Source organism: Moschus berezovskii, chromosome 3, assembly GCF_049115385.1.
Source record: "Moschus berezovskii isolate FMDL1 chromosome 3, NW_MosBer_1.0, whole genome shotgun sequence".
NCBI lineage: Eukaryota > Metazoa > Chordata > Mammalia > Artiodactyla > Moschidae > Moschus > Moschus berezovskii.
Window position 1 is genome coordinate 105,778,185 of NC_142462.1, and position 24,991 is coordinate 105,803,175.

Below are 24,991 nucleotides of genomic sequence, written 5' to 3' on the forward strand. Positions count from 1 at the left end.
GGGAGATCAGAGCTCTCCCCCAGGAAAGTCCAAGAGTGAGCTCCCTGGCCTGGAAAGAGAGTGGGCACCAGCAGACAGTCATGGGGGAAAGAGGAACAGGTCTCACATGAGCCAGCGGTGGGGAGCTTTGATCCTGGGCTCAGGGCTTGGTACACCTGATCACACTCCATCTTCTGGACAGCTCCGGGAGGTAAATAGTGCCATTATCCCTGTTTTGTTATTATCCTATTTTTTCAGCTAAAAACCTCAAACTTAGATTTTTTTTTTTTTAAGAGTCATGCCCCAAATCCCGCAGCTGGTCAGAAGGAATCAGGGATCCAATCCAGGTCTGCCTGGGGTTCCAAACCGCGTGGTCCCAAGTGCTGAGCTTTGCTAGAAACAACTGTTTCTAGCAGGAAAGGGAGTGTGAGCTTGACTGAGGGTGGATACAGGTATCCATTTGTTCCCTGGACACACACCTTAAACCAACAGATCAGCCTAGCATCCTATCCTACAGCCTGAGTCATGCAAGTGTGGGCTTCGGGACCATGAGCAACCATTTCTGGCTTCCCCTCCTTCATACTCTACCTGCTACCTGTTTGGAACTGATCTGCAAAGCGTGGGCTCTCCACCGGGAGAACTGGTGAGAAAGCATCATTCCTTGGGCTCACACTCAGCCAGCTCTTGGCAAGGGGTTGCCACCTTACAATCCAGGGTACCAGCCTGGAAGTACATTGGTCTCTGGCTATTGCTCAGATATGTCTGAGCCACTTGTCCCCTGGGGTGGTGGGATGAGGAAGTCGGGGTGGTGCCATGCACAGGGGGAAGGCCAGGCTGGCCCTGTGCAGTGGGGACCCGGGAGGTGGCTTGTCAGCATTCCCAGCATCCCCTGGGCCGGGCAGGGGCTGCACAGGACCAGGGCGGGACCAGAGTCACGGGGAGGAGCCGGGAGGCTGGCTTACCAGGGTCTTGTAGTCGATCTGCTGGCGGATGAGCTTGTCCTCACTCAGAGAGTAGCGGGCCTCACCCGTGATGGCATCGATGGGCCCCTTCTCCATCTGCTGCTTGATAGCGCAGAACAGCGAGAAGAGGGGCTCCCCGGCGCACTCCTGCACATGGAGGAGAGCCGTGCTGGGAGAACCCCAGATGTGCGGAGCCTGGCCTCCCATGGCCTCTGTCTCTCCAAGGGGCTGCTTTCCACTTCTCTGTCTTGATTTGCTTCTGCTCCCCCTCTTGCTCTTTGCCACTTCTGTTCGAGAGCCCTCTCTTCATGTTTCTGGCCCCACGCCCCTGTCTGTCCCTCTCCCAGTTCCCCCCTGCACCCTGCTTTCTCTGCTGCCCCATCAAGGGACAGAGGTCAGTCCTCGGTGGTGTGAATTCCTTACAAATTGGTAATTGGAGGCCGAGCAGCTCTTCCGCCTCCCAGTCACACCTGCAGTTTAACTGCTACCACATGTGCTTCTGTACCTGCCCAGGGCCTTCGTCAGCATCAGTGAGTCCGAAGCTGGGGCCCGGGCAGGAGGAGAGCAAGAGGAAAAGAAGGGGTGAACTGTCTTCAGCTTGAAATGGGAACGCAAGGGTCTTCTTAGAGCTCATCTCCCCTCACTTGGGAGAAAGTAGGGACCGTGCCTCTCAAGCCAGTCCTGACTGTGGGGCTCTGTCTCCTGAGATGGTCAGGAGCCTGTTCCCTCCATGACTATGATGAGGGAAATACCATTTCTCGGTGGGATTCTAGGAGCCAGGTCCTGGTATCTGTGAACTTGGGAGCTTGCAGGTTGGCGCCCAGGCTGGTGGGAAAGCTGAGGCAGGCCCAGAGATTCCCTCCCGCATCAAGTCATACCTTGAGGAACTTGTAGAGCAGGAAAGTGAACCAGTTGGTCAGCATCTTCTCAGCCACCGATTCAGTCCTGGCAGCAGTCACGGAGGGACCCGACAGAGCAAGACAGAGACAGAGGCGGCTGGTCAGGCCTCAAGGGCAGGACGAGTCTACTTGGATCTTGCTGCTGAAGGCTTTCAGAAATCTTAAGACCGTAAGGGATACATGGAGAAGCTCCAATACTTTGGCCACCTGATGCAAAGAGCTGACTCATTGGAAAAGACTCTGATGCTTGGAATGATTGAAAACAGGAGGTAAAGGGGGCGATAGGATGAGATGGTTGGATGGCGTCATCAACTCAGTGAACATGAGTTTGAGCAAATTCCTGGAGACAGTGAAGGACAGGGACGCCTGGCGTGCGTCAGTCCATATGATGGCAAGGTCGGACACGACTGAGGGACTGAACAACAAGAGGGGACCCCTGAGCTCCATGGACTCCTTGACGCATCACAATGATTAAGACAATTAATAAGATAAGCTTTGCCTACCAAGCTGGGAGATAACTTTCTAGGTGTAGGCTCCTCAGTGAGTTTCTGTGAGAATATGCTAGGGCATCATTTCCAACTGTCCAAGAGCACTTTCTGTGTTGTCCAACCTGGTAGCCACCAGCCATAGAGGACTTGAAATGGGGAGAGGAGGAATTTTTCATTTTATTTACTTTAACTTAGATTTAAATAGTCACATATGGCTCCTAGCTATCACACTGACAATCATCTTAGAGAGATTTATAAGATAGGCATGTTCCTTAGAGTAAGGAAAGAAAAAAAAACCCCTGAGATGCTCATCTGGCTGGGGATGGTAAAGAAGGTGACAGGGCATATGGGTCATGGACAAAGGCCAGACAGACTAGACTGAGGCCATCCCCTAAGCTACAGGCTCCCAGAGTAGGTAGTAACAGGGAGCTGGAATCTTAGCTCATTCCAATAGATACCCAAATTGTCCTATTTAAAAGGCTTCCATGTACTTTGGAACTTCTCCTGGGAGCCTTTCTAGAGTTTTATTTGCAATGATAGTGATTTCATTCTTGAGTCTAATTTGCATCTTTCATGCTACTACCCAAACCCATTTTTTTTTTTTTTTAACTTTGGGAAGTGAGAACATCACAGCAGCATGACCAACTAAAGGATGCTTTTGGTTGCATCCACTTAAGAGAAAAACTACATTCGAACTTGCGGTAAGAGTGTGGCCAGTTCCAGAGAGAAAGCGATCCATCAGGTACGTCTGGACAGAGCTGAAAGTGGCAGTTGCCAGAAGATACTAACACCTCAGCTCTCAAGGCGGTTGGACAGCTGCCAGCACTAAATGAAGCTGAGAAGAAAGAAGACTCCTGAAAGGAGGAGGGTGGCCGAGGACAAGAAGAAGAAAGGGAGACGCAGGAAAGCAGGAGCCAGAGGGCGTCTGGGAGAGAGCCAGTGGAAGACAAGAGCAGGAGACACACGGATCCCGAGTGAGACCTCGCCGGCAAGTTGTTGGTGGGAGTTCTAGCGGGCGGTGGCAACCCCAGAATTATGCTGGTGGGTGGCTGCATGGTGAAAGTAAAACAAAAAGCACAATGATCTACCTTGCTGCTTCTAAAGCTGTATGATTGTGCCTATATGGAGCAACCTTTTGGAGCTGTGCCTGGCAAATGCCCACTGGAAAAAGCCAGAAGTAAACACGTCACAAAGCCAAGACTACCCATTGGACTGAGCGGGAAGCCCCGCCTCCAGCTCAGAGACCAAGGATGGAAGGCAGGGGCCAGGCAGAGGCAGGTGATAAGTGGGGTGGTCCAGGCAGAGGGCTGGACGTCATAGCTTGATGTGGGGTGGGCAGGTTCCAACTTCATCTATGCAAAGGCTAAAGGCAATGGAATAATAGCCTGGAGGAGAAATGGCCTTCAAGTGCATGGACAATTTGAATGGAAGCCCCTGGTGCCTCAGTGGCAAAGAACCTGCCTGCCAATGCAGGAGACACGGGGTCGATCCCTGGGTCAGGAAGATCCCTTGGAGAAAGAAAGGCAACCCACTCCAATATTCGTGCCTGGGAAATTCCATGGACAGAGGAGCCTGGTGGGCTACAGTCCATGGGGTCACAAAAGAGCTGGACACCACTTAGCGACTAAACAACAGACAGAGGCAGAGGGTCTCTGTTTCCTCAGCAAAGCCACGGTGTATGGTTACATCTGCACACATGACCATGCGATTGCAAACAGTGTCAAGGACGAGGCATCCCACGGTTCCAAGAGCTGGACCTGGAACTGGCAGAACCCACCGCAGAGGCCAGGAAATACCTGCTGTGTTGTATCAGGCAAGTCACCACTAAAGACCTTGAACTCAAATGCAGACTAGACCAGTGCTTCTTGAACTTTAATACACATTCAGATCTCCTAGGTTCCTCACTAAAATGCTGATTCTGATCCAGTAAGTGTGGGGTGACCTGAGGGTCTGCATTTCCACCGAGCTCTGGGTTAAGGGTCTGTTGCTGGTCCTGGACAGCAGTGAGAGTTACAAGGGGCTGAAGTCTGCCATCTTGAAATGGTGAGATGGCTGCCCAGAGAGGCCCTGGGGTATCTCTCCTAATTCAAGTTCAGTCATGGAAAAGGTGAGGGGATGGAAAAATGACCTCTGAAGAATCCATAAGAGAAAAATTCTGGTAGAGAGGCTCAATCAGGGGAGTGGAAGGGCACAGGGAGGAGAATGAAAAGTCAATAGAGGGGCAGAAGAAAAACTGTGGGGCAAGAAGATGAGCTTGGTTAAGTCACAGGCAACACAAGGGGCAAGTTCTTCTAAGAGGGCATGGGCCCACCCCAGCCTCTGGCCAGGTCAGTGCTGGACCCTGGGGTACTTGGCTGCTCCTGGGAGATCCGCCCTGGCCTCCCAAGGGCAGAAGGGCCAGGCGACCCTGGGGTACTTGGCTGCTTCTGGGAGACCCGCCCTGGTCTCCCGGGGGCAGAAGGGCCAAGCTGGTGCGCTGGGCTGGATGGGGCCCCCTGGGCCACGATCCTACCTCCTGAGCAGCAGCTTGGGGTGGTTCTTGCTCTCCAGGTTCTTGTCGATGAGGTCAGCCAGCAGCTGCTTCAGCACGTCAGTGGCATACTCCAGTTTGCTCTGCAGCACCGTCATGATGAGGGAGGCCACGTTGCCGCGATCGCGCATGGAAAAGCTGCGCTGAGACTCCAGCGTGCGGATGAAGGACAGCAGAAACACCTTGTTGTTGATGAGCTGAGCGAAGAGCTTCAGGCCTTTCTCCACACGCTCCTGCCGGTAGCCCGGGACCTGCGGGGAAGACCCAGGGGTGCAGGAGCCTTGATTGCCTCCCACAACGGGGTGAGGCAGGCCGAGCCCCAGGGATGCCCCAAGGGGTTGGCCGTGCACAGTGTGGAGCCTCCCAACCTCCCATTCACTCACGACAGGCCACATGGCTGATGCCACCAAGTCCTTATCTAGAGCCAGGCACTATTCCAGGTGCCTACCTAACCTGTGTCACAGCCCACGAGCCAGGTCACTGTCTCCAGAGACAGGGAGAAAGTCATCATTAGTATGGAGTTGAGAAGGGGGCCCCTCACCACCGGAGACCCCCATCATAGCCCCAGGTGACTCCAGGTCATGCCAGGTGACTCCAGGGGGTGGGGACTTCCGATCCCTGCCCCCCTGGCTGGGGGATCACCAAACCTGGGCCTTGGCTGACCTAATGCTGACCCATTTCTGATGCTGAACCATCTCTGGGGTACCTGTTGACAGATCAGTGGCCTCAGAGTCAGGACTTCTGGGCTCCACAGGCACTCTAACACCCCCATGCCATGGAAGCTTGGGCAAGTCCCTTTACTTCTCTGGGGCCCAAGTTCATTCATTTGAAAAAAGGGGAAGCTTAAGCCCCAAAGCCTCTCAAGCACTGCCTAACTCTAGCATTTGTCGTTTTCCTAGGAATTCCTTCTGAGACCCTGCTCCATGCTGGGGAGGAGGAGGAAGAGGGTTTTATCTTCCTGCCTGCATCTTCTGTCCATTTGGGAGATCTGTGCAAGGGTGTCCCATCCACTCAGCAAACATGAGCTATCAACTGGGCCAGGCATGAGGCGGTAGCTCTGAGCTGCATGAGGTCAGGCACGGTGGTACCATGCGTCATGCCCAAATCAGAAATGGCCAGAGGTCGGGCAACAATAAGAGACCCCCAGGAACTGTCTTACATTTATCCAAGGATGTGCTTCAGGGCAACAGGGATGAAGGGCCTATTTGTAAACATATTGAGAGAAAAAAGTCAGGTGGAAGAGAGGGCATACTGTATAATACCATTTTAACCCAGATCTAAATAAAACAATTAAAATTCTTCAATAGAATAAAAAGGGTTTTCTGGGCAGTGGCTGTGATTGGAGCGGGGCTCAGGGGAGCTTTTGGAGACTGTAAAGTTCTGCTTCTCAGTCTGTGTGCTGCTTGACGGCTGTGTCCACTCGGGGAAAATGCGCTGAGCTGTGTTCTGATATTTTGTGCATTGCTCTGTCCGTACGTGTGTGTGTGTGTTAGTCGGTCAGTCGTGTCTGACTCTTTGCGACCCCATGGACAAAATTTAAAACGAGCCCACCAGGCTTCTTTGTCCACAGAATTCTCCAGGCAAGAGTACTGGAGTGTAGCCATTCTCTTCTCCAGGGGATCTTCCTGACCCAGGGATCGAACCCGGGTCTCCCGCATTGCAGGCAGATTCTTTCCTGTCTGAGCCACCAGGGAAGCCTTCAGTCTCTATGCTTTCGTGAAAATAAAAAGTTCATTTAAGAAATGAAGCACAGCTTCTGCTCTGGAGGGAAGCACTGGGGGCAGGGGGCACCCATAGGAGGTGCCTTCGAAGCCTTGTCTTGAAGGATGTGTCCCCCAACCCCCTTGGGTGGGGGAGGGTAGATGTGCCAGGTCCTTGGGAAGGAGAGTTGTGTATGGAGCAGTAAAGGACACAGTTTCAGTGTCCGTCGAGCTTGCATTAACTCCATCACAGCCACTTATGAATTGCAGAACCCTTAGGAGATTCAGTTCCTTTATCAGTGACAAGAAGGTACCACAGCTAATATGTATACAGATCTTATCTATGCCAAGCACGGTTCCTCATACTTCAGAAATACTGACTATGTAATCCACACAGCAGCCTATGAAGCAGGGGCCGTTATTACCCCAGGGCCCCATGAGGATAAGGAATTTCCAAGATCCCAAGACAGAAAAGTGTCAGAGCTGGGCCACAAAGGGGGCAGCGGCAGGGTGTCGTTTCCCCTCCCGGGGCTTCTGAGAGCGCTGAACGAGACATGTGAAAACCCTCGGCATAACCATAGTCCAGTTATTGAGGGCATCCTGCTTCCCTCTAGAGATTTTAAACTGGGGGGGATGGAGGTGGCCAGAGAAACCCTGTTTGCCAAGGTCCACAAAGCTGGCAGAAGCAGAGCTGCAAAGTTCCTGCTGCTCATTTATGGTGCCGCCCTGTGTTCTGGGCTCAGGGCTTGGTGCTGGCTGAAGCAGAGTCCAGTCAGACCCAGGCCTTCCCCTCCGATTGTCAGCCAGGAATCATGCAGTCCCTTTGGTGGGGAGACCTCGACCCCTGAACTCTGCAGAGAAGCATGCACACAGAACTCCTGTTGCCTGGCATCAGAAGCTCACACAGGTCAGGAACAGGCGGGTTTCCAAATTGGGTCCATTTGTATTTCCTTTGCCACTGTGCTGATACATGGAGGGCTGGCACCTCTCCGATCAGTTCTCAGGAGAGATGGGAACTCGCCAAAGCCAGGGTGGTGCTGGCTAAGGCCCCCTGGGACTCATCCTGGGTCTCAGCATAGCCCCTCCTGGCAACCCTCTTGCTCCCCAAGGTCTCCAACCTCAGCTTACCTCCAACTTGGCTCTTTGAGTCTCACCCTCCACCGGGGCTCTTGCGGGAAGGGCAAGGGGGACACAGCCACCTCACTGTGCCATCAGGCAGGGCTTCAATCTGCCCACTGTCTGTCTCCTGCTGACCCCCGCCCTGAGATGGCCCCCTCACACATGTGTGCATGTTTTACTTCCTCTTGCCTTCAGACCCCTCAGAACAACATCTCTCTAGTTTGTCCTGATGATGAGAGATAACGCCATTTCTCAGGCTCCTGCATTGTGCAAAGGACAGTCCTGGCACACTGCACACATCAGTCAAACAAAGCCCTCTCATAACCTTGCGAGGGTGAGTCGCGACCCCCTTAGAGCCGCCTCTCAGGGAATCCACTGCAGTTTCTTAAGGCCAGGCAGCTGCTGGTGGGCAGGGCCGCATTGCCAAACCCCAGCTTGCTTGGCTACTAGTCCCTGGCCATCCTCTGCATCCTTGGCCAGTGTATCCTACCCCTGGGCCTGGGGGTGGTGACTGACAGCCAGCTCCAAGTCCCCCCATGCTGGACTTCCTGGAGCTCAAGTGCCATTGGAGGAGGACAGGGGAGCCAAGCACAGGGCAGGAGGGGGACGAGGAGGGGGACGTGGAGGGGGAATGGCTCTGGACTCCCTGCCCTGGCTGCATGCTCCTCCCAGGCAACAGGGCCAGGGCCCTAGGCAGGAAGAGTCATAAAAATGACCTGCAGAGAAAGAGCATCCCCATAGCAGCAAGCATATGGAATCAGAGACTAACAGAATATGAGTGCCTACATCACAATGTTTTATGCACATTAAATAAGATAATGTGTGTAAAGTGCTTGGCATACACAGAACGCTCTTAAACAGCAGCAGTTTTATTACCTGCCTCTCCTCCCTTGGCTGTTTTCACTGATCCAAGGTACCTAATGCATTGGCACAGTGTCCAGGGGCAGAAAGTAGGCATTTTCTCCCCAATTTTATGAAGAGGAGAAGGAAGTGAAGTATCTTGGTAAAAAGTATCCAGAACAATTCCCCTCTGTAACTTGCCGCCCCCACCTCCTAAGCAAATGGCACACTAAAACAAGAGTTTCTTTATTCACCAGATGGTTCGATAATTTAGTTGAAGTCTGTGAGAATAAAACTGGATAGTAAATTTTAATTGTAACCCAATAGGTTAGTGTTTAGGAGGCAAGGATAGATGGAAAATAAAGTGTGCGGTTACTGTTTGCTCTGTGTCTTTAAAGGATTGGTGTGTAACCAGTGTCTGGGCAGCTCCTTATCCGAATGCCCGGACTGCACTCAGATTGTCATAAAAGAGAGGGCCTGGTGGCCTGACCTCCGGGTCGGCCTGAAGCCAGAGGACCCTATCTTCTTCACAAGCACCGGCCATTCATGCCCATCCCAGCACCTAAGAAGGTGGAAACCCTGCTTTAGGTTAGTCAGTGGCTTCCCTGGGAATGTTTCCGAATCTGGAAAACCAACAGGGAGAAACTAATCCAGAAGCAGGGAGAGGTTGGAAACAAATGAGCAAAGAGTGATCCATATGAGATCTCTGGACAGTGCATAGGAGGCTGGATCTCACATAGCCTCAGGCTAACGTAGAACAGTAAAAGGCAATTTCTGTCTGCAAGAAATCAATGAATGAGTTTAATGGAAATGAGAAACTCCTGTGTTCTACATATAGAACCCAAAAGATGGAAGCAGGGGTTTCAGCAGATATTTGTACCCTCATGTTCATAGCTGCATTATTCACACTAGCCCAGGTGTCCACTGACAGAAGAATGGATAAACATAATATGTTTTTTACACACAACAGGCTATTATTCAGCCTTGAAAGGAAAGAAATTCTATCACATGGTACAACACAGGTGAACCTTGGAAACATTTTATTAAAGTGAGAAAAACTAGTCACAGAAGGACAAATACTCTATGATCCCACCTATACGAGATATGGGCTTCCCTGATAGCTCAGTTGGTAAAGAATCTGCCTGCAGAGCAGGAGACCCCAGTTTGATTCCTGGGTAGGGAAGATCTGCTGGAGAAGGGGTAGGCTACCCACTCCAGTATTCTTGGGCTTCCCTACGGCTCAGCTGGTAAAGAATCCACCTGCAATGCGGGAGACCTGGGTTCGATCCCTGGGTTGGGAAGATCCCCTGGAGAAGAGAAAGGCTATACCCACTCCAGTATTCTGGCCTGAAGAATTCCATGGACTGTATAGTCCATGCGGTCACAAACAGTCAGACACGAATGAGCAACTTTCACTTTCATATGAGGTATTCAGAGCAGTCAAGTTCATAGAGACACAAAGTAGAAGGCTGGTTGCCAGAGACTGGAAAAGGGGGATGGGGAGTTAGTGTTCAAGGCGTACAGAGTTTTAGGTGGGGAAGATGAAATGGAGATGGACGGTGACGATGGTTGCACAATCATGTGAGTGAACTTAATGCTACTGAACTGTACACTTAAAAATGGTTGAAATGGTAAATTTTATGTTATGTATATTTTGCCAGAATTTTTACAAGTCTGTGTGACCGGCCTGATTGAGAGCCCATGCCTGACAATTAGCCGTCTCCTGGTCTCCACCACGGGGGGATCAGTGAAGCTGGCTGTTAACTCCTTTCTGAGCAGGAGGATAGGACCAGAAAGTCTCCCCTCATGATAAAAGCAAGGACAAGACAGAAGCCTCAGGTTGGAGGGGAGATTTCAAGGTGCCCCATGAGAAGCAAGGCTATGGTAGGACATGAGGTGACTTGCAATGGGGGGGCCATAGGAACAGTCTCATGCATAGATGGGGTATCCACCCAGAGGGCATCCGGGGAGTCATACAGGCTGGTCAGGTCATCGGCAGACTGCAGCAGCCCTGATTCTCGGAGGCTTTCTTCTGCAGCCCTCCATGGACTGAGTTCATTCCACAGCCCCTGGAAGATGGGTGTGGGTGGGTGGGGGGGACGTCAGGGACTCCTGCTGGTGCAGCCCTGGACGTGCCCTCCTGTGCATCCAGCCTGTAGGGTGGGTGGTGTCCCCATGAAATGAAGTACTGTTCAGTGCTCTGGACTGTACTGAACAGGGACTCCTGAAGCTTTCTGGGCCGAGGAAGGAGTCTGCTGCCATTCATTCCAGGCCCAGAAGCCTCTGTTTAGGGGGTGCCTTAGATGCAGGGAACAAGGCAGGCAGGGCCAGGGCAGTGCACAGTGAGGGAGGGAGCTGGCTCCATGCTTGGTGGCCTGGGGTGGGTGTGAGGGGCCCAGAGTTTCTGTCTGTTGAGCCCAGCTTGCTGGGTAGAGCTAGTGGACTGTGTACCTTGCTGAGGATTAAGGCTAGCACTTGGGCAGCAGCTTCTCTCAGAAAACTAGCTCTCAAGGAAAGGCCCGGGGAAGTGCTGCTGGGTAAGGATGCCACCAGCTTTCAGCAAAGGGCTGGGTACAGTTCAAAAAGGCAGTAGGAGGGAATCATTAGGACTCTGGTCCTGGGCAAACAGGGCTGCTATGGACAGTGAGGCAGGCTGTGCACTGCACAGTTCCAGGAAGGGCTGCGTATGATCGGTGCAGTCTGGAGCAGTGCCGTGTTCAATTGCACCATAACCCACAACATCCTGTGGGGAGATGAGCCCTGAAACTCCCCTCCACTGCCTGGAGCAGCCCTTCGGCATGTACTACTCTTGGGTGATCACTATTCCAGCACCAATCCAGGCCTGACAATCCAGACATCTCCAGAGGGACTTCCTTGGCAGTCCAGTGGTTAAGACTTTGCCTTCCAATGCAGGGGATGTAGGTATGATCCCTGGTAGGGGAGCTAAGATCTCACCTACTTCCTGGCCAAAAAAAGCAAAACATAAAACAGAAGCAATGTTGTAACAAATTCAATAAAGACTTTAAAAATGGTCCACGTAAAAATCTTAAAACAACAAAACAAAATATTTACGGAGGTGCAAGGGCAGGTGGGAAAGACATGAGATAGGATCAAACGAGGAATAAGATCATACATAGGATGTGGCATACTTTACAATCTGGGTCATAGGACTGGTCAGGAAAGCAGTGTGGAGTGAGTATGCACCCATAAGAAAACACCTTGTGTGGGAGAAGGCTGTGCCCCAGCCCTGCTCCAAAGTATTCAGGCTGCCCTCCAGGGATGCTGGCTTAGAAGTGGTCTCAGCAAATCTGATTTAAACGTTAAATGCTTAAGGGAAATCTACTTGGAATTTTGAGCTAGTGAAAAAGAGAGAATAATTTTATATACTCATCCTAGTTGAATTCTTATTTTGAAGGGTATGGGCATGTTCAAACACAACTTCCCTTCCTAGGACTACCATTTCTACCCTATTTCCAACAGACATACATTCATCTAGTCAAATCATTCAGCAGTTCCTGCAGACCTACTATGTGCTGAGCACTCTTGCTGGAAGACACAATAGATAAATAAGGTATGCAAGACACAGATATGAAAGGTATGGAAGACAAAGTTAAATAAGGTATACACAGTCCACACAAAAGTCATACATACGTGCACACCCCCCCCCCACACACACACGTTCCTGTGCTTCATTCCACAATCAAGTCAGAGAAACATGTGGACCCCGAGCACTGGGGACTTGTTGCATTTCCTGCAGGGGAGACAGTTTCCCTTGGAGAACCCATGCAGACATTCCCACAGGGGTTAGCACCTACTGAACCATGCAATTCAAGTAACAGGTCTGTTTCTAGATTATGGACAATATAAACATGGAATTAGTTGTATATTCCAAGGTGCTCTGGCTGAAGATTTTTGACCCATCCAAAGAAGTCTCCAGAGCCGTAAACCGTGACATGGACATAGTCTTTCAGAAGCCAAGTGTACAGACTCGTCCTTAAGAATACAGACTCTGGAGTCTACTGCTAGACTCATATCCCAGCCCCACTCCCTCTGCATTATGTGATCTTAGTTTTATCACCTGTGAAATGGGTGTACCTGCTTCTGAGGGCTCCTGGGAGGTTACATCAATGTGTACATGTAAAGTACTGAAAACTGGACCAGGATATTAGTCAGCAGTCAACTCAGGGCAATTATTCCTTAGGATTACTACTTTGCCCTGGTTTCCTCATTTATATGTTTCGCTTTTCTCTGGTGTTTGTCTTTATAAGTCATTCCAAATCCCTTTCAGAACAAAGCGTAATATGAATATATGCATAAGCCAGACACTACACTAGACAGTAAGTGGGATAAAACGTTCACAGGATGAGGTCCCTGCTGGTACAAAGGCAGTTACATTCTTATCATTCACGTTCCCGCCTCCCTCCTGAGCAGGCAGTTATCTTTTCCACATTTATTTATTGAGCACCAACTAAGTGGTGAAGTCCTTAAGTACCGTGGTTTCTTAAACAAGGGTTCACAAACCCCCAACATTGCTGGCCAGATTTCCTGTTTCTATGTACATGGACAATTTTGGGGAGGGGGAAAGAAGGTCTTTGGCTTCCATCTAATTCTCAGGGGATCCACAGTCCCTTAAGACCCAAACCCCTACTGTCACCTCTGCTCTGAGATCCCTTTTGTCCCAAGGGACAGACTGGCACTACAAGGTTCTGTCCCCTCCCTGGCCTCAGCTGACCCTCCTCTGAATGAGGTGGCTGGATCTGGTCACCAGTGTCTCTCTCTGCACTGATACTGCGACGGGAAAGGACTCGACCATGGCGACTGCTTCTCACCTCGAGGTCCCGGAGGACAGGGTGGTCTTCGATTCCCGGGAACAGCACCCGCATGGTGTAGGTTCTGTAGTCCAGGAAGGGAATCCCAGCTCCATCCAGGTCACTGGTCAACTCGTGGATGTCCGTCTGCAACTCGGCAAAGGCTGGCACAGAGACAAGCTCATGAGACTGCTGCGTGGGGCCAGCTCAAGAACTGCTCTGCCTCGCAACACTCAGAACCCTCTCCCAGGCCCCTGAGACCTGCACGATGGACCGCAGTAGTGTAGGAATAAGGAGGGGCTGTTTAATGCAGCTGAGGTGAGCAATATAGGAATGAGAGAAAGATGCACAATGAAGAAGCTTGCCTTGGGCCAAATCCCTTCAAAACATTCCTGGGGGCCAGAAGGTCCACAGATCTGTGCTGTTGCTGGGGCCCCGAGGGCCTCCCACTCTGAAGACAAGGGCTTTCACTCTTGCAGAATACATGGAGGGGTAGGGGGATGTGGAAGGACATGGGAATGAGGGAGAGGTTCCAGTGATAGAGGGTCTGCTCTGGATTCTGTGCTTTACAGTGGGTTTTGTTATAGGAGTTAGGAACAGTTTCTTCTAAAGTCCCAGTTCTTGGCCTCGCAGATTACTGGAGCCATCAAATCACCAAATGGGGCCAGATGAAGGCTCTGCCCAACTGACACATCCTTCCTGGATAAGCACACAGGGCGTCACTTTGTCTTTTCCTACTCAAGGTTATGCTACCCAGTGGTGAATCACGATCTTCAGATGGGTACTACTGTCTGTGGGGACAGTCCAGACCTCCAGATGGTCCTGAAGCTGAAGACCAACCCCCATGGCCTCCCAAGAAAGTTCCGTACATGGACCCATTATCACACAGCCGTGTGATCACACTCTGTCCTGGGTACAGCCCTCCTCCCCAGGAGGTTGTCAGAGGTAATGTGCTTGGTCCCTCCTGCCTCCATCTTCTCCCTCAGCACGTGCAAATGCACTCGTGCACACATACATGCAAACACGTGTGTGCATGCACACACACACACACACACACACACCAAACCAAGATTGATTAAAATACACATGCAAAGAACAGGCAGTGGACGTTGATTAGGCAATGCTTCTTTCTATTTATACAGACAAAAGTATGAAAAAAATGCTTTGTGAGCTCAGAAGGAAATCACAAGCCCAGTGTAGGTCCAGGGCCCTTGAAACACCAGTCCTGTGCCCAGTGGGCTCTGTTGATGACACGATCATAACACAGCTGCCCAGGCACTGTCAGTGGGCCCCACTGCCCCCCGGAAGTGCTGACTTCCTGCCTGTGACCCTGGATCTCAGCGCCTTGAGGATACCAATGCTTCTTGCTTGACAGAACAACAGGGAGGTCCCAGGACCCCTCAGAAGCTACGGTACACCCCTTCGATGTTGCTCTCTCTATGCATCCCTGGTCACACTGACACGGGGAGCAGGGGGACCCTTGCCAAGAAAAGTGCTTCAGAAGGCAGAGCAACCCTCACACAACTGAATGGAGCCTGCACCAATATGGGTGAGCTTACACCAGTGTGTGTGAACGGGACGTCAGTGAGCCTTTCTGGGGGGTACTGTCACCAAAAGCCCTGAGGGGCACTCATGCGTGTGCCGAGTGAGGAACGCACGTGTGTGTGTCTGTCTGTGGAGATGTGTGTGTGCACGGGCGTGGGTGTAAAGGTGTGTGAGGGCATGAGTGACCACCTGAGTACCGAGTGTCTGTGCGTGTGTGTGCACGCATACGTGTGTGTATACAACTGAAGGTCAGGCCAGCGAGGGACCAGGCAGGGCCTCTTCTGAGTCCGTGACTGGGTGACGGCCTGGCTCATTGTCAAGTCTTCGGGAGGCTGCCTTCCCTGGACCCAGTGTGCCCTTTCAATGTTCAAGAGCTGGCTCTGGGCACGCCTGAAAATACCTTCAAGGCCAATCCTATGTGTCCTTTGCTCTATCACTGCCTCCCACCAACAAGAGACAGCCCTCTCCTGAGCCGGAAGCCACTGTGTGACCGCTAATTCCTCCTTCTTCAGAATGTTTTCTGAGAGGAACCCGGCTTCACACTCTCCTTGTGCCCCCCTCCCAGTTGGGGGGCTCAGCTGGTGGGAGGAGAAGGAGGCGGTTGGCTTTTTATAGGTCTGTAGCTTTCCTTCAAGTCACTGAGCGCCTCCAATATTCAAAGCCTCACGCCTGGCACACATAAAAGAGATTCTAATCACTACACCTAATTAGAGGGAAGAGTACATTGCGGAGAAAAAAATTAAGCAGCATAAATATAATAAAAGGCGGTAATTAACAGTCCCACAAGGCGGATGCTGTGTTGACAGCTGAGGATGTGGAGAGAGGGTGGAAGAGGTCCGCTTCCCCATCTGAGAACCGTGGCCTCCCTGGTGGGAATGCCAGAGCCCCAGGTACAAGCTGATCACTCCACATATAAAGCTCCACAAAGAACCAGCCCAGACCCTTGCAGGGTGACTCATGAATGATATCCCGGGGGTGACAAGAGTCTGACTCCTAAATTTCCTTCTTGGATTTAGTGTCGCTGATTGCACTTCACGGTGGTGTTGGTAATTTTTTAAAAATATAAGCTTTGAAATACTCTCTCCTCTAAATATCAGATCAGCCCTCCAGCCTTACCTTCTTTCTGAAGGAAGAGAGCTGAAGATTGCTTGAGGGTGTCATGGCAAGACATTTCCGGGTCTCCCTGAGAAGAGAATGCCAAAGCCTTCCCAGCCTGGATCCTGGGCTGGAAACGGCTCCTGTGCTAGTGATAGTCACTTAGTGGAGTCAGACTCTTTGCGAACCCTCGGACTATAGCCCGCCAGGCTCCTCCATCCATGAAATTCTCCAAACAGGAATATTGGAGTGGGTAGCCATTCCCTTCTCCATGGGGTTTTCCCGACCCAGGAATCAAATCTAGGTTTTCTGCATTGCTGACAGATTCTTCACTGTCTGAGCCACCAGGGAAGCCTAGAAATGGCTCTAGTGGGGTTTGAAATGATCCCTACCTGGCTTGAGGTAGAGGTTCTGGAGGCAAGAGACCCAGGCCTAGCACTGCCCACTACTGCCGGTGTGTGAAATGCACACACACACGCCCGAGCACACATGCCTGACTCCCCACCACTCCCTCCATACCTTCCTTGCACTCCAGGGCCACGCGGGACTCCAGGTTGTCCATCTGCATTTGCAGCCGCTTCAGGGTCAGGTCACTCTCGCGGGACTTGCGCTTGTAGGCGATGAGCACGGCCACGATGAAGATGATAAGGAGGCCGCCGGCCACGGCGATGCTGATGATCGCAGGCAGGCTGAGCGGGCTGTCCGGGGCTATGTACACCATCCCCGGGGAGTACTCCATGCCACCGACTCGGGCCTGGGGGGACATGCCGGGGGAAAGGGAGCTGGGTGTGGGGACAGAGCATCCCAGAGAACAGACCCAAGCCACCGGTGAGACGGGCACCAGGGCCGGAGGAGGGAAACAGCTCCAGGGAGGAGGATTATCACTGGCTGTGAAATCAGATGAGTGGGCATCAGGGGCGGAGAGAGGATGGATGGCTCAGCTTTCCCCCAGAACTGGAAAACCATGCATTATTTTATTCGGGAGCAAACACGGCCATCTTCATGAAGAAATGGCATTCAACTGGAATCTAAAAAAATTCCTGCCTGACCTCAAAGAATGGCTCCCCAAAGACTCATCCCATCCTGGGGACTGATGACTAAGGCACAGGACGTGACATTATGTCCAGCCTGGGTCAACAACAGTCCTCCCCGGGAAGCATCTCTTGCTTCTAACAGGTGACTTGGCGTGTATGTCTGCTCAGCTGTGTTCGACTCTTTGCGACTCCATGGACTATAGCCCACCAGGCTCCTCTGTCCATGGGATTCTCCAGGCAAGAATACTGGAGTGGGTTGCCATTCCCTTTTCCAAGGGATCTTCCTGACCCCAGGGATTGAACCCATGCCTTTTATGTCTCCTGCATTGGCAGGTGGGTTCCTTACCACTGAGTCACCTGGGAAGCCCAACAGGTGACTGAGCACATCACTGGATGCTGTTTGGCATTGCCCTTAGCACCAGCCAGTATGGAAAGAATGACAATACAGAAGAAAGAAATCTGAAGTGAGATGGGGAGAAGAAACTGGGGTGTGTGGGCGAGCCAGGAGGAAAGTTGAAGAAAGCCAGAATCGCCTCCCTGAAAGCTCTGGTGGCCCAGGATGGAGCGGGACCACTCGCCGCACAGCACCCCTGGTGCCCGCCCGTCCGGGGTGGGTCCCGCCAGTCTCACCATCACTTTGTGCCTGCCGATGAGGTTGGGGGACTCGCAGAGCAGCTGCGCATCCGACACCGTGACGGTGCACGGCTTCTCCCCGACCAGCACGGTGTAGTTCAGCTTCACGTTGCCCCCAGCCACAGGTGGGATCAGATTCCTGCCCTGCACGGACAGAAGCACCTGAGTTCCCACTCCAGTCAGGAGCACAGATACTGACTGGCCAGCATGTCCTCCCACCCCGAGGCCCCATCCTTCTGGGGAGCAGGTGGAGAGGCCACCTTCCCTAGTACTACCATTCTACTATTCCCCTTTCCTCAGTGGGAATCAATAATCAGGCACTCTTTTCAGCTTCTCCCAAAGGCAGCCTCAGAATCCTTCTCAACACAGAGCTGCAGTCAGTCACTACCAGTTGATTCAAACTGTCATATGAGTTAAAATTAATTTATTATCCATGCTGCAAAGAAGCCCTAGAAGGTGGTTTGCAAAGGGCTTCACAAGAGGAAGCAGTATGAGTCTTTGACCTCCCAAGTCCTGGACTCGAGCCAAAGCTGGGAGTCAGATGGCCAGCATGGATCCAGCTGCCCTGACTAGGCTTTTGTGATCCACAAGGAGAGTGCGCATCTTAGTACAGACTCATAGAGAGTGTTTACCATAGTCTGGGCTGTAACACAACCTCTGCTAGCTAGTGACACCACCATGAGATCTGGCAAAAGGCCATGACGCCTGGTCTTTTCCTGGGACATGGAAAGCCTTCCCTTGCACACCTCCTACCTCCTCCATCAGCCTACCTTCAGGATGATGGGTGTTCCCGGCTTGAGCTCGAGGATTCCCGAGGGGCTGAAGGCCTCAAACACAGGGTTGGGATAGTAGGTGAAGTTGGTCATGTTGAGGATTAGCAGGGACTGGACATTGTCCAGGATGAAGCCAAACTCCTCAGGCCTCTCTGTCAGGTCAGACTGGTGGTCAGGCCCCAGAGCGAGGGCCGGAGCCTGGCAGGTCATCTCAGTGGCATTCAGAACCTCGCAGAGCTGGAGAGGAGCCGGAGAAGGAGGTTTATGTCTCGGGTCTCCACACATCTACAGCCCCAGCCACCCACCGGGCCTTCCTCCATGGTTTGTACAGTGTGGTGTTGACATGGGACCGTCATAGATGGGTCCCAACCGCCTGACCTGGACATTCAAGGACAAGCTCAGAAGCTGGTCCCTACCTCTGCTCTGCCCATAGCAGCTGCGGCAGGCACCAGGCTATCTCTAAGCTAAGGAGTGGCACAGGAGGTCAGAGGAGGAAGGAAGAAGGGTCTGAAACCCCAGAAACCCAGGAGCAATGGCTCCTCCATGCCTTTAGCCAGGGTATGGAAGTGGCCTCATGCCTGCTCCCCATCCCACCACCCCAGTGTCCGGGGGCGTTGCATGCAATGAGTCATCAGTGTCTGAGATGGGCCTGCCTGAGCCCTCCAGAGAGCCCCACACCCTCTAGGGCAGCGCCCTCCGAGCCTGCCAGCCCGGGACTCACATTGATGTGTTCCTTCCCTCCATGCTTGGCCCGGATCTGGGGGTTCTGTATGAGGTCCAGGTGCGTCCCCCACACGGCGATGGGTGTGTTCCCACTGACCGGGAAGAAAGAAGAAGGCGTGTAAAGACAGGGGTGGGAATAGCAACGACTCTTGAGCACAAAGATGATGATGACAGTCAGTCAGGCTGAGCTCTGGCACTGAAGGCAATGATAACCGGGGGGCATGATGACGTTCATGGGGATGAGATGACAAGTGACTGTATAATAATAAGGATGAGCTCTCAGCAGCCAAGGGGAAGACAGTGATGACCAGATGTCTGCAGCCATCCTGTGCTGAGCTCATTCAGAGCGTGGACACCCCACGGAGGCTGAACCTGCAGCACGGCCCTCTTGCCCCTTCCCTTTCTCCCCTGCCCCAGCCTTCTGACCTGAGCCAGCTGCTTCTCTGTAGCCTCCCGGGGTCTCTTCCCCTGCCCTCCCCAGTCTCAGGGAACTTTCTTCACACTGGCCTCGCTCCAGATCGTCTTCTACCAGACCCTCCAAAGTCTAAGCACAGGACAATCATACTACAAATTTCCACCTTAGAGGCTTCAGCTGGTTCGGACCTGGGAAAGACTGAGGATCAGAGACTCAGGAACCTCCTGTAAGAATGCAAATACGAAACACTCCAGGGCTCTTGCACCCTGGGCAGGGGTCGGCTGGAGGATTGCCGACAGGAGAGATTACAGGATTTGTCTTTGGGTAGCTTTGCATTGGAGACCTGGATGCCACTGTCCTACCCTCAGTGCCATTGAGATGCTGGCATGGGATGGGGGCTACTCAAAGGGAAGTGTTGAATCAAGTTATCTACAATCAGGGGCGTATCCCTGAGAAAAACCTACTTAAAACGGGTAAGTGGTTATAAGACTGAGGGTGAAGAACCCTTGACGCGCATTCATCTCTACTCTTCTATCCACTACTGCCCTCTCTTCCTCTTGCCTTCCACCTGTCCCATCTGAAACACAGACACACACGCACATGCAGGAAGCTTCTGGTGAGACCCACAGAGGCTCTCTGCCCCAGGAGGGCTGGTAAAAGAGCCTCCAGTGTCCAGCCATCTCCTGATCATCTCATTTCTCAGTTTCACACACGTTTATCAAATACCCTCATCACCCCATCACTGTTGATCCGTAACTCCGGCTGCAAGCAGTGGCAAGTCGAGAGGTCTGTAGAGCCCCACCCCCATCCCAGACTTTGTCAACTGCAGTGACACCCTCTCCTGGAGCCACACCCACTCAGAACGCACCTCCTGCCTTCCTCTCGATGTGAAGGTGACTGGGGGTGACTGCCAAGTGCCGGGAAGGCCAACACCTCTATTTCTGTGACAGTGACATGAGGAAGAGCTGAATTAAACCAGGCTGTGAACGCCTTGGGGAACCATAGAGTTTGTCTAAGAACAGGGGGCCATGCCAACTTCCTGGACTCCCCAGGCCCTGGGGGCAAATCCTGGAATAGTTTTAATAGGCTCTTTGCCCCTCTCTGTGTCTTATATTTATTTGCTTTCAGGTTACAGTTAAAGCTTGTAAGGCCTGGGCCTTAGAGAGAGTAACTGTTGAGGACAACAAAGGCTCCCAAAGGCTGCCTTTCATCTGGGTGTATAAGACCAGGTGGCAAACTTCCCGTAAAGGGCCAGAGCGTAAATCTTTCAGGCTCCTTGGGGCCACATGGTCTGTCGTAATTACTCAGCTAAGCTGCTGTGGTGAGAAGGCAGCTAGAGACAAAACATATACGGATGAGTATGGCTATGTTCCAATAAAACTTTATTTATGAAATCAGGCAGACAGCCAGATTTGGCCCCTGGGCTGGAGCCTACTGACCCTGTTTAAAAGACTGTTTTCTGGACTGGAGTCGTCATTGAGTCCTCTCTCGGCTTGTGGAGACCACATCTTCATGCCGACCCCGGTCTCCTGACCCCAGATGGCCTCCAGGGCTGAAGCAGCCAGTGGGGTGAGCTGAGGATCGGGGGTGGGGAGGAAGGGAGGGAAGGGGAGCCAGGCACTGCACTGGGCGTCTGTAGCTCCCATAAGAGGGGGTCCTATGAGAAACCCTGAATCCAGGGAAGCTAGCTAATCTTTAAGGTCCCTTGGCTGCTAAGCAGTGGAGCTGAGTTGCACTCAGTCCTTCTAACCCTAAGGCTACTTCCCATACTGCCCCCTCACCCAGGCCTTGATACAAAGGTTTCCCAATGATCACCAGGGGGCATTCATGCCGTCAGGATGCCCTCAGCAGCCCCGTCCAGCCTCCTAGTTGCCGGTGGATGCGTGCGTGCTAGGTTGCTTCAGTCATGTCTGATTCTATGCGACCCTATGGAGTAGCGTGCCAAGCTTCTCTGTCCATGGGCTTCTCCAGGCAAGAGTACTGGAATGTGTTGCCATTCCCTTCTCCGGGGGATCTTCCCTACCCAGGGATCAAACTCGCATCCCTTACATTTTCTGCATCAACAAGCAGGTTCTTTACCACTAGCGCCACCTGGGAAACCCAAAGTTCCCACCAAGATTTGAACTCGGATCGCTGAGATTCAGAGTCCAGAGCGCTCACCATTTTCCTAGTTGCCCATCAATCCTCAAATGGGGGACTGTAAGCTCCCGCCGGCCAGTTTGGCCTTCAGGGCCGCGTCCTGCTCAGAGACGTTCTCAGTAGAAAGAGGGAGCCCCGGCAGGAAGGTCTGACCCACACCACTCCCAGTTCATCTCCTAGGTTTCTGAGACTCAAGGAGGGACACCCGAGGTCAGGGCAGCCCCTACCTGACGATGCTCCACTCGGGCTCGATCCGCACGATGGTGGGATCCTCCACGTACTGGAAGAACAGGTCCTGGTGGATCTTGGCCCTGTCCACCTGCACCGTCACCTTCATTTCCAGCACCTCGTCTGAGGACGTTGTGTTGCAGACGATGAAGGACGGAGAGCGCCTGGAGGGAGGGGGGCAGACAGGGGGCTGGGCTGCCGGGTGTCGGGCAGGACCGCGGTCTGGGGTCAGGGCCCTCCTGCACCCCTCCCTGTCCATCAGACTCCTCAGGGGCAGTGGGTGAGCCCTGCCCTGGACACTAAGCCCTGAGATCTACTGATCAAACTCTGTCCTTGACCCTGCTTTTTTAGGGTCAGGTTCCTCTGAGCCTGCTTTTTTGACTAGGCTTCTTTCTGGGGCCCTGCCTTCCACTTGCCTACTCCCATTTTTAGCAAGAATCCTGCGAACTCAATTTAGTAAGAATCTCCCACCCCCACCCTGATAACTGAGTACCTGTGATATCTGGACAGCTTCTTCATCCCTCATTCTTGATACCTGATCACCTTGACTGCCTTCAGCAAGAGTCTTGTTAAGTCGGTTTAGCAAGAATCCTCTTAACCTTGTTTCCTCTTAGTAATTTTCCATCCTCAGCCTCCCTCACTCTGCTCCTTGGCTATAAATCCCCAGCTGTCTGCTGTATTTGAAGTCTGATCTCTATCCCCATTGCGATAGTCCTGACACCTATTGCAGTAGCCCTGAACAAGCTCTTCCTTACCATTTTAACAAGTGTCAGAGCCATGTTTTCTGGAACACTCAGGCAAGGTCTGGCCTGGCCTGATTTCAGATCAGGCCCTCAGTATAGCGCTCTCCCAGGACAATCTCTCTCTGCAGAGGACAATCTCTCTCTGCAGAGCTTCCTGCCAACCACGCCTCTTCTAGCTGTGCATTAGATGTACCTCTGGCCTTCTGCCTCCCTCCCAACCCTCACCCCCACCCCAGGTTCCTGGCTCCCGGCTCCTGGAAGGTGTGTCCTCCTGGGACTGGACAGTGGAACCAGAGGAAGGAAAGGAAAGTCAGTTGCCTTTGGAGGTTCTGTGACCCTCGGCCAGGTTTTAGCAGTCCTGGCTGGCTCTGCAGTAGCTGCCCAGGAGCTAACCCAGGGGCAGGTACCCTAGATTCCAAACGCTGTCCTATGGAACCCTAGGGTCTTGCACAGTGGGTGGTATGGGGGCACCCAGGCTAAATGGTAGGAGACAGCATGACAGGTTCATCCAGGGTAGGGATCCCTGGCAGGTCCCCGGACTGAGCCACAGCCAAGCATGCCCATAAAGTCTCCTCTCAGAGAGAATGGTCACTTTCTCAGGAAGGAAAAAGCACCTCCAAAAGGTCAGCTGGAGTCAGCCCCGCCCACCCTCTGCACTGGGATCCCTGGAGCTGGCCCTGAGGTGAGTTACCTGTGGAAGAGGCAGGGCTGCTTGCCGAACATCACCACCACGTTGCTTCCCGCGTTCAGGTTGGTGCCTGTGATGGTCACCTGTGTGCCTCCGGACCTGGGCCCCCGGCTAGGCTTCAGGTCTGAGAGAGTCAGTGTCTGTGCAGGAAAGGATCTGGCCTGAGGATGCTTCTGGGCAGGCCTGGGGCAGCGCCCCACTCCTGGAGCTGCCTTCCGGAATCCTTAGTCATGGCAGCCTCCAGCGAGCAGGTTCATATGCCCTTCATATCTATATATATATACATACATATATCCATATACTTAATCACTCAATCTGCAAGGTAGCCATTATTGCCCATCTTAAAGACAAGAGTCAGAGATGTTAAGTTTCCAAGGTCATAGAGTGAAGCAGTGGCCTGAGACATGACTCCAGGGCTGGAGTTCACCCCCTCTCCAGTCTACAGCGTGGGTTGCTTTCAAGAAGGTGAGTCGCCCCGTCCACAGCCCTCTCACACAGAGCTGCCCAAAGCTCCCAGTGGCCAGGGCCACAGGATGCGTGAGTCCCATGGAAACCCAGGAGAAGAAGTAAAGAAAGGTCAGGGGATGGAGTGAAGAGTCGGACTGGGGTGGATGGGGAGGGGGTGGGGGACGGCTCTGTGAGCTGAGGATTTGGAGTTTCAGTTTGTTCTTTCATTAGCATTTTAATGGAAAAAACTTTCCTTAGTCCCAGGTGAGAAGCCTGTATCTGCATTTAAATGAAGATTTCTCTCTTCTCTACTCCCTTAAAGAATTCAGCACCAAAAGTTGAACCCACTCAGCTCCTCGAAGCAGGCAGGCCACCTCCACTCGGAGAGGCCTCGATCGATAACACAAGGGGAGAAGTGTCAAGCGAAGCCTGCAGCCCGGCGGCCTGACAGGGTCGTGCCTCGGCTCCCGCATTGGGCACAAGCGCGGGGACGCGCCGGGACACACGAGTACCATTGCGCGGGCGCGTTCGTGGGGCCCGCCCACCTGGTCCCTGCTGATCCCGAGCCTGGCAGCCCCGTGGCACCCACCGAGCCCAGGAAAGGCTTATCCTGGCTCTGATGCTGGCTCACCCTGAGATCCGTGCAAAGGTGGGAAGAAGCCTCGGAAAGAGCCTTCCTTTCTCTGCTTTGCCTAGATCACCCTGTGTGACCTGGAGCAAATCACTTAACCTCTCTGATCACAAAGAATGAAAAAAAAATGGTTTTCTCAGAAGCGCCTGACAATTTTCTGGTTCTAACCTCCCACCCATGGTGCCTTTGTCCCGCAGTCTGTAAAGGGAGAGCTTTCAAAGGTGGCTCCTGATGACCTCCTCAGAGAGGAAAGGGGATGTGAGTGAGTTACTTAGGGGTAGGGGGCAAAGGGAGACTGAAAACAGGTTTTCTGACAGTCTGATGGGTAGAAGGGGCAGAGGTGAGTAATCCTGGCTGTGCAGTGGCATTTCTGTGTGGGGTTAACTGGGGCACGGAGTTATTCCAGGGGCCCGGGAGAGGGCGACAGGGGCAGGTGTTTAAAAATGGTGAGAAATTATTCATTATCCAAGGCTTGCTTCACAAATATTTCTCAGTGGGTCTGCATCGGAAATCAAATTTGGCATTTTTTGCCACCTCCTCCCCGGCTCCCTCCCTTCACAGAGATCTCTAGG

At 52.6% G+C, this 24,991-nt stretch overlaps 1 protein-coding gene across 1 annotated transcript in view; it reads right to left on the minus strand.

The window, feature by feature from the left end:
* The window catches only part of PLXNA4 (plexin A4), a 492,275-nt gene that overhangs the window by 39,871 nt on the left and 427,413 nt on the right, over positions 1-24,991 (minus strand). The window contains exons 15-24 of the mRNA XM_055421287.2: positions 23,345-23,481; positions 21,910-22,074; positions 19,127-19,220; positions 18,403-18,642; positions 17,630-17,776; positions 16,485-16,719; positions 13,347-13,489; positions 4,841-5,109; positions 1,820-1,886; positions 942-1,088 (exon numbers count right to left, since the gene is read on the minus strand). Coding sequence (XP_055277262.2) covers positions 942-1,088; positions 1,820-1,886; positions 4,841-5,109; positions 13,347-13,489; positions 16,485-16,719; positions 17,630-17,776; positions 18,403-18,642; positions 19,127-19,220; positions 21,910-22,074; positions 23,345-23,481 — 1,644 coding nt within the window. The remainder of the gene's footprint in view (positions 1-941; positions 1,089-1,819; positions 1,887-4,840; positions 5,110-13,346; positions 13,490-16,484; positions 16,720-17,629; positions 17,777-18,402; positions 18,643-19,126; positions 19,221-21,909; positions 22,075-23,344; positions 23,482-24,991) is intronic.